This window comes from Momordica charantia (genome assembly GCF_013281855.1).
Source record: "Momordica charantia cultivar OHB3-1 chromosome 9 unlocalized genomic scaffold, Mcharantia_2.0 BLBB01000009.1, whole genome shotgun sequence".
Lineage (NCBI taxonomy): Eukaryota > Viridiplantae > Streptophyta > Magnoliopsida > Cucurbitales > Cucurbitaceae > Momordica > Momordica charantia.
This window is the reverse complement of record NW_028275167.1, coordinates 10817212-10826643: the sequence shown is the minus strand read 5'-3', so window position 1 is coordinate 10826643 and position 9432 is coordinate 10817212. Positions and strand designations below refer to the sequence as shown.

Below are 9432 nucleotides of genomic sequence, written 5' to 3'. Positions count from 1 at the left end.
GAACTTCCAACTCAAGTAATCGAGTTGGACTCTGTTGGGGAACACTCCAGAGAAAAGCGTTCGAGGAACGAGTCTGAAGCGCTGGACGTGTCGCCTCTGCGCGAAGTGAGGGAAGACTCTCCTTTGAAGAGGAGAAGGAAGAAGAAGAAAACCACCCCATCCTCGGAGGTTGGATCTCGTGGTCCACTGCCCACGAGTCATGCCGACCTGGTGGACGACCCCGAAGCTCAGATAGGGGGGACGTAAGACGTGAAGATGTTGTTCAAAATGGAACCGTCGAGCTCCGGAGTGAAGGACCAGGTTTCCCGCATCTCGGCTGCGTGCTTGGACTGCTGCCTTAGAAGGGCGTCCAAGTTTGTAAGTGACCTTGGGTCCGTGCTGCAAAGGACCATTGACCACGCTGTCGAGGTAAGACATGCTCCTGCACTAATTTTGTTCTCCCAACTTGTGGCTTGGTCTGACCTTTGTGTACCTTTTGTGTTCGCAGGCGTTCATTGCTTCCATTCATTCGACAGTTATGATAAAGGCCGAATTGGATGGAAGGGAGGCTTTAGCAGCAAAGGAGAAGGAGAACTCCTCTGTTGCTTTAGAGGCTGCCACCACAATGAAGGGCGAGCTACTGAAGGCTCGCTCCGAGGTGGATATCCTGAGGGCCAAGGTGGAAGCCAAGGCCGAGCTGCTGAAGAGGGAGGACGAGAGGCATAAGGCCCACCTCCGAGCTGCCCATACCATCACTAAAGGACTGGAGAAGGAGAAGTTCCAACTCCTAAAGGAGAAGGACGACATGTTCCAGGACCTTGAGGCGAAGGACGCTGTGATAGGGCGTCTAACTGCCGAGCTCAAGGTGGAGAAAGAACGTCTCGCCGACGGAGCTCTTCTGGAAGAAGCGTTCAGGCAACACCCAGGCTTTTATGGGTTTGCCAAGGACTTCAGTGATGCAGGCTTCAAGTTCTTGATGAAGGGCATCACTGCCGACATGCCTCATCTTCAAATCGACCTCAGCCAGCTGAAGAAGAAGTATGCTGAAAAATGGGCGTCTGGGCCTAATAGCACCCCTGGCCCCCAGTCTTTGGTGGAAAAGTACGTCAGAGAGCTGGACCCTGACTACTCCGATCTCGAGGAAGAAGATGCTCCTAGTCAAGAGCAGGTCGAGGTCGGCACCACCCAGGAGGAGGTCACTTCGCAGTAGGGCAGGTCCCAGGAGGTCAACCTTCTGGGCTCCCAAGGCGAGCTGTCCTCCCATCTCGGAAGTAGCTGAGGTTTCCCACCTATTTTGCTTGTTTTGTGTTGTTGTTTTTTTTTTTTTTTTTGTGTAAGTCTTTGGGCAGAGCTACAAGGTATATAAGTCTTGGCTCTGTCCTTTAATCAATGAAATCTTCGTTTCTTCACTTCTGCACATCGAGCTCTGTCTGTTCTTTATTGCTTTTTCCTTAAGCTTTTGAACTTGCTTTTGTAAATTTGAACTCATATATGAATAATTTCATCTCGCACCTCTAACTCGTAGGTTTAAACTTTTGAGTGTGGGATGAACTCTTTTCACATCGCACCTTTTACTTATGCTTACTTAAAAGGTTTGAATTTGAGAGTTTCTTTTACTGGTCTTTAATATTTTTTCTCGAACTCGGAAGTCCAAAAGAATATTAAACAGCTTGAACGTTTTACATCGCATCTTTAACTTAAACGTTCAAAGGGTTGAATTTTGGGTCCATAATTAATATTGACATCGCACCTCGAACCCGTGGGTTTAGAGGATTGAATTTCTTGAACCTTCCACATCATACCTTTAACTTAAGCGTTCAAAGGGTTGAATTTTGGGTCCATAATTAATATTGACATCACACCTCGAACCCGTGGGTTTGGAGGATTGAATTTCTTGAACCTTCCACATCATACCTTTAACTTAAGCGTTCAAAGGGTTGAATTTTGGGTCCATAATTAATATTGACATCGCACCTCGAACCCGTGGGTTTGGAGGATTGAATTTCTTGAACCTTCCACATCACACCTTTAACTTAAGCGTTCAAAGGATTGAATTTTGGTTCATAATTGATTTTGACATCGCACCTCGAACCCGTGGGTTTTGAGGTTTGAATTTAATCAATTTTTACATTTACCTTGTCAGTTTTAAGTCTTATGGGAGTCTGTGGCCCCCATTTAATTTCTGATCGAACTCAGAGTCATGAAATTAAATTACTCTGTTTATTAAAAGTTCTCCCCTTGAAAATTTTTACAAGTCCATTTTAGGACCATTTTGACATTTCAAGGGTAATAGCGCTTTAGGTGCTCTGCGTTCCATGGATGCGCAAGTACATTTCCTTCCAGGTCGGCCAGCATGTACGTTCCAGGTCGGACTAGGTCCCTCCCAACTTGGGTCAAGGGTGCCCACATGACTCTGAATTTTCCTGAGGACCAGATGTCCAACTTGAAAGCTTCGAGGTCGAACTTGGGCATTGTAATGTCTGGCCATTCTGGTTTGATACTCTGCTAATTGTAGTTGAGTCATTTCCCTTTTTTCTTCTAGTAGGTCGAGGTTAAGGAGCAGTTCGGCCTCATTTTTTTAGCGGTTTGTACTGCTCTACCCTGTCGGTCGGCATGCCGATCTCAACCGGAACGACAGCTTCAGAGCCAAAGGCCAGTGAGAATGGGGTTTCGCCAGTTGACTCTCTTGGTGTGGTCCGATATGACCATAATACTTCGGGTAGCTCCTCGGCCCATCTCCCCTTTCTGGAGTCCAATCTCAACTGGAGCCTTCATTTTATAATTTTATTTATCGCTTCAACCTGCCCATTTGCCTTCGGATGCGCAAGGGACGAACTGAGATGGCTTATGCCCAGCTTCCTGCAAAAGTCCTTGAACTTTGCATTGTCGAACTGTTTTCCATTGTCCGTCACAATAGCGTTTGGTATACCGAAACGACATACAATGTTTGTCCATATGAAAGATGTGATTCTGGACTCCGTGATGTGGGTGAGCGCCTCGGCCTCAGCCCACTTGGTGAACTAGTCCACAACGACAACGGCGAACTTGGTTTGCCCTTTGCCCAGAGGAAAAGGACCTATGATATCTACTCCCCATTGTGCGAATGGCCATAAGGCCGAGATGGGGGTGAGCAGCTCGGGAGGCTGATGGATAATACTTGCAAAGCGCTGGCAGCTGTCGCAGGTTTTCACAAATTGCTTTACATCCCGCTCAACAGTGGGCCAATAATACCCTTGTCGGACCACCTTGGCCGATAACGACCTGGCTCCTGAATGGTTGCCGCATACTCCTTCGTGAACTTCTCTGAGGATGTAATTCCCATCTTCAAGAGTTACACACTTAAGGAGAGGCAGGGAAAATCCTCGTCGATACAATGCTCCATCTCGGAGTATAAACCGAGCTGTTTTTCGCGCCATCTTCTTATGCTCCTTTGAATCTTGCGGTGGATTTCCTTTGATGAACTCCACGATTGGATCCATCCACGACTGTTCCGGAGTGTCAACCTCCATCAAATTTGGCTCCAAGATTGAAGGGTTGTCCAGGATCTCGACCGGGACCGACCCAGCCAGGTCGGTCTCATATGCTGATGCCAATTTGGCTAAGGCATCTGTGTTGGAATTTTCTGATCTTGGAACTTGATTCACCTCGTAAGTCTCAAACTGGGCGAGGTGGGATCTGACTTTACTTAGATATTTTTCCATCCGGGAGTCCTTTGTTCGATACTCCTCCTTAATCTGATTTACGACTAGTTGGGAGTCACTAAAGACCTTGATGTGCATGGCCCCCAATCCTCTGGCAACGCGTAGGCCTGCCAGAAGCGCTTCGTACTCAGCCTCATTATTTGAAGTTCAAAAATTGAACCTCAGAGCATACTTGAACCGTCCGCCACCTGGTGCGAGCAAGAGGATTTCTGCTCCGCACCATCTCTCATTAGAAGATCCGTAAACGTAAATCGTCCACGGGAGGTCGAACTCGGCCGACTGAGGCGGTGGGGTGAGCTCCGCGATGAAATATGCCACTGCTTGCCCTTACAACGCAGTTCTGGGTTCGAACTGGATGTCGTATTCACTCAACTCCATTGCCCACTTCATCAGGCGCCCTGATGTTTCTGGCCTGTGGAAGATGCTCTTCAGGGGCAAGTTGGTAAGTACTACGACGAAATACGCTTGGAAGTACGGCCTAAGTCTTCTGGCTGAGGTGAGTAAGGCGAGGGCCAGCTTCTCCATTTGGGGATATCTGGTCTCGGCCTCGGTCATGGCTTTACTCGTGTAATAAATAGGGCTTTGGCGTACTCCCTCTCGCTTGATTAGGGTCGAGCTGACAACGCTATCGGACACCGCCAGGTATAAGTGGAGCTTGTCTCCCGATAAGGGCTTGGCGAGCAAAGGCGCCGAGCAGAGGTGGTTTTTCAATTGTTCTAGCGCTTGCTCGCACTCTGCCGTCCATTCAAATAGTCCCTTCTTTCTTAGGACTTTGAAGAAAGGAAGGCACTTATCAATTGACCTTGAGACAAATCTATTTAGGGCTGCAATCTTGCCATTGAGGCACTGAAGCTGCTTCAGAGTCTTGGGTGCTTCCATCTCGAGCACGGCCTTTATCTTCTCTGGGTTGGCTTCGATCCCCCGGTTGTTTACCATAAAACCAAGGAACTTCCCCGAGGAGACTCCAAAGGCACACTTGGCTGGATTGAGCTTCATTCGATACTTTCGGAGAACTTCAAACGCTTCAGCCAAATCGGAAAGATGCGACTTTGACTGCTTGCTCTTGACAAGCATGTTGTCCACATATACTTCCATATTCCGGCCGATCTGCTTGGCGAACATCTTGTTCACCATTCTTTGGTAGGTCGCCCCCGCATTTTTTAGGCCGAAGGGCATAACCTTGTAGCAATACAGACCTTGGTCTGTTATGAATGCAATATGATCTTGATCTGGAACATGCATTTTTATTTGGTTGTATCTGGAGTAGGCATCCATGAAGGAGAGCAGCTCGTGCCCTGCTGTTGCATCTACGAGCTGGTCGATCCTTGGTAGTGGGAAGCAGTCTTTTGGGCATACCTTATTTAAATTTGTAAAATCTACGAACATCCTCCACTTCCCGTTCGCTTTTTTAACTAATACAACATTAGAGAGCCACTCGGGATACAGAATTTCTCTTATATATTCAGCTTTTAAAAGTTTGTTTACTTCCTCAACAATTACATCACTCCTCTCCCTATTTACAGGTCTTCTCTTTTTCTTTACAGGCCGGAATAATGGGTCTATGTTGAGGCGATGAACCATGATCTTCGGGTCGATCCCTGGCATGTCCTCATGGGACCACGCGAAAACGTCCGAGTTGAACCTGAGGAAGTTGACCAGCTCCTCCCTATCAGTGGCCCCCAGCTTGGTTCTTATGCTTACTTGTCTTTCAGGGCTAAGCAAAGGAACAAGCTCGAGCTCCTCTGTCGGTGCTGAGAACTCCCTTTTACCTACTTTCGGTAGGTCGGCCTCGGATTTTAGCAACTCGTCCCAACTGGCTTGTCCTTTTAGAATGCATACTGATGACCCTTTGAGCGCGGAGGCATAGCACTCCCTTGAAGTTTTCTGCTCTCCCGGACTGTGCCCACTCCATTAGGAGTTGAGTACTTCAGGACTTGATGAAGTGTTGAGGGAACAGCCCGGAACGAATGGATGATGGGTCTCCCGAAGATGGCGTTGTAGGCCGACTTGCCGTCAATCACAACGAACTCGGCCATCTGAGTTACTTGTGTATCATCTTGCCTAATCGTGACCGGCAAGTCAATACACCCTTCTGGAGAGACCGATTCTCCAGAGAATCCAACCAAGGGTGTCAAACTCTTCTTTAGCTATGACCTGGTCCATCCCAAGACAATATATGTTGGGAGGGACAAGATGTTGGCAGATGCGCCTCCATCTACCAGTACTCTTCGGACCAGGACGTGATCGATAAAAAGAGCGATCACGAGCGCGTCATTATGAGGCAAATGGACCCCTTCCAAGTCGACGTCGTTGAAGGTAATGGAGGAGGTCGGTCTCTGCTCCCTAATGATGCACACCTGGCGCCTGGATTCGCGAGCTAGCTCTTTTCTTTTATTCTCGGATTGGCCCCCACTTGTGCCTCCGAAAATGGTGTTGATGACCGCAGGTCGGTCATCTTGGCGAGGTGGCGTCCTCGAACGTTTCCTCTCTTCTTTCTTTTCCACCAAATTGGACCTCGATTTGCCAACGAACTTTTTGAATTAGCCATCTTGAATGAGGTCTTCAATCTGGCGCTTAAGTTCCCAGCAACTTGATGTGTTATGACCGTGATCACGATGAAAATGGCAATACTTATCTTTGTTGCGCTTCTCTAGGTCTCCTCGGAGCTTCTTCGGTCGCTTGAGGAGCTTCTCCATCCCAGTCTCTTCAATATTTGTAAGTATTTCAGAGATTGTGATGGTGGTCGGAGTATAGCGTTCATAAGGTCGGCTCCGGCTGGGGCCGTTATCTGACCATAGATATTCTGCTCGGCCACTAGAGGAGGATGACCCCTTGTCCTTAGACTTGGACTCAGCCCTCCTTTTCTCTTGGCTGGTCTTTTTCTGGTCAATCTGCTTCTCAAGTCGGCCAGTTTTTTTTCGGAGAAGTTCCTGCCCGTCAATGACTTTTTTAGCTTTTTGCAGGACTTCGGCGAAAGTGGCTGAAGCTTCTTCTCCGAGCTTCACAGTTAAGGTCTCATCGGCTAGGCCGGTGAAAAAGTAGCACTTGGCCGAGTCATCGGAGCAGTGCACGACCTTCAGCTGCTCCTCCTGGAACCTTGACATATTCCCTCAACGTCTCACATTCTTTCTGTCTGATGGTGGCAAGGTGAGTCGCTGTTTTTCTATCATAGTTCCGATAAGAGAATTGACTAATAAATTCTTTCCTCAGCTGGGAGTAGGTCGAGATCGACCCAGCCGGCAGTCTTTGATACCACAGGCGCGTGCTGCCAGTGAGCGCGATCTGAAAAGCGCGGAACTTGATTGCATCTGTTGCCGCTTGAAAGTCCATGAGGCCTTCGAAGACCTCAACATAGTCTTTTGGGTCTTTAGACCTATCATAAGGCTTCATGGTGGGAGTTTTGAACTTTTGAGGGATTGGAGCCTCCAAGATGTCCGACGTGAATGGCGATTCTCCCAGGTCGCCATCATCGAACTAGCTTTCTTTCTTCTCGCACCTAGCCTTCAAGGCCTCAACCTGAGCATTGAACTTGCTCTTAAGCTGGTCGAACTCCTCCCTTGTGATCACTCCTTCGAGCGTTATCGGGTTGTAAGAAGATTCGGCTTGCTGGTTGGAATTCTTGTGCGAGCAAGATGGAGATCGTCCTTTCTGAAGGGATGAGCTTCTCTTTTTGTTGAGATGATCGCGGAGGTCACCTTTCTGACGAGTGTACTCTTCATCTTCATCTCCTTCAGAGTGTTCTTCATCAATTGGATCGAGGTGAAGACCTCTTTGCTCGTGCACCTCGTCGCGCGGTGCCCAGTCTTCAGATCGAGACCCAGCACCTACAGCTTGCACCATTTCGTTGTACATCTCCTCCATAGTGCCCATCTGGGTGCGCATTGCTTCCATTTCTCTCTGGAGTGCATCAAAATTCTCCCTAGTAGGAGCTGGGGCTCCTCCTCGCGTGGTTCTCCTCGAGGCACCACCTCGGCCGCGATTGGCCTTAGAGGGTTTTGGATGTGCCTGTGGCAAGACGGGCGTGGTGATGCGTGCCGACCTGCGGAGAGGTTCGGTCCCAAGGCCTTCATGAATCTGGCCCTCTGCCACCTCTGCCCCGACCTCCCTGGTGACCATCATTGGCAGCCAGAGCTCTTCGGTCGGCTGTGTTGGTTGAGTTTGCTAGTTGAACCATTTTTGTTCACGCTTTTTAGATCGGGATCACTTAAATTGTCCTTCCCACAGACGGCACCAAATGTTTATGCAAAGAATTGCACAATGCTGTTTAACGAACCAAGCTCGAACCCGGTCCCCGGCTCGACCTAAACTCAAGAGTGAACCTGCACAGGAGGGCAAACTCTCCGACGCTCAAGTCAGTATAAGTCGGACTCAATATTAAGTTCGAGGTGAGATTCGATACCTGAGCGTGAAATGAGGCCCTCTATTTATAGGTGGCGGGTCCGACAATACTCACAACTGGCGGTTACCTTTGTCCTTTTTCATGTCGAACCTGTCGGGATTGAGCAGATCGAACCCGTCCAGGTCGAACTGGGGCTTTTTACACTTAACCCCACGATGGGCGAAGCAAATCTCCTCGGCAGTTCGAGGTGGACCTGGGATATTTTATTCCTTGAATACCAATGAGCGTCTTCCACGTGTCCAAGGTATTTTTACCCCCAAACATTTGTGACAGTTTTCAATAAAGCTAACTACATGACTTATTATAAGCGTGTACTTCTCGATTATCAAGGTACCCTTTATGTGAGAGGATTGTTCTAATCTTATAAGGAGTGCGACGTAAATGGAAGCATCGACTTCATTTTTGGAGATGGGCTCGCAGTATTCCATGACTTCATTTTTGGAGATGGGCTCGCAGTATTCTAATCTTACATATATGCATGGGCATTTTGCACTATAGTCCAAATCTGACGCACATAAAGAGAGCAACTTCACCTTCCAAAACTACAACGTAATAGTGTCATCAGAGACACAGCCAGGCAAGGATCAAGTGATGGCGTCTCTTGGACGACCATGGAGGAGTTACTCCACCATTACTTTCATTGAGTCTTTCTTGGATGGACGGTAAGACACTACTAGACCTGTGTTTTATGTCAAGTACAACAATAGGAGTCTGGGAGCTCACACTTCTCAACTGGTGAAATAGCTAGGTTACTACGTGTTGCACAATAAAGAAGAATCCTCAAGATTTACCGTTGAAAGGCTTCATTGATGGACTTTCATGGATACTAGAAACTGGTATACCTTTTAGAACTTATTTACATGCATGAGTACTTTCTGTTTAATTGTGTCCTATGCTTATTATGTGGTTATGTATATGAAACATCATGTAAGTAGAATTTGAATATTTGATATTTTAATTATAATTATAATGCACTTTTCTTTGTTTAAACATTAATTAATATTACCGTTTTATGATATTAAAATGAATAGATATTAAAGTTAAACATGAACATAGATAGCAACCTACTGTCAACATGCACTCAATGCAACTATTTTAGAAGCAATACATAGTCGAAAAGATCAATCAATTTTAAAAAAGAAGTTAAATGAAATTGAATTGGAAAAAAAAAGGAAGAAGGTTAAAAATAGTAGTGAATATGTAAAGAAAAAAATTAGAAATGAAGGAGGCCAACAAAACTTTAATATACGAAAATTTAATAGATGGATTAAGGACTTAGTAAAAATGTAGTTGGATCATAAAACTATTTCAAGACTAAACAATTTGATAATATATAACAATATTTACTTTAGA

General features: G+C 46.8%; 1 protein-coding gene across 1 annotated transcript; it reads right to left on the bottom strand.

The window, feature by feature from the left end:
* Positions 1–6220: 6220 nt before the first annotated feature.
* LOC148208939 (uncharacterized) lies at positions 6221–7070 on the bottom strand. Its single transcript, XM_088117380.1, has 2 exons — positions 6755–7070; positions 6221–6702 (listed from the first exon to the last, which is right to left on the bottom strand). The coding sequence occupies exons 1-2, from the start codon at positions 7068–7070 to the stop codon at positions 6221–6223; spliced, it is 798 nt and encodes a 265-aa protein (XP_087973506.1).
* Positions 7071–9432: the final 2362 nt, after the last annotated feature.

Coding starts and splice junctions, on each gene's coding strand:
- LOC148208939 (XM_088117380.1), bottom strand. CDS start 7,070: ATGAAGCCTTATGATAGGTCTAAAGACCCAAAAGACTATGTTGAGGTC. Junction 6,703..6,754: donor TCCAGGAGGAGCAGCTGAAG/GTCGTGCACTGC, acceptor TCACCGGCCTAG/CCGATGAGACCTTAACTGTG.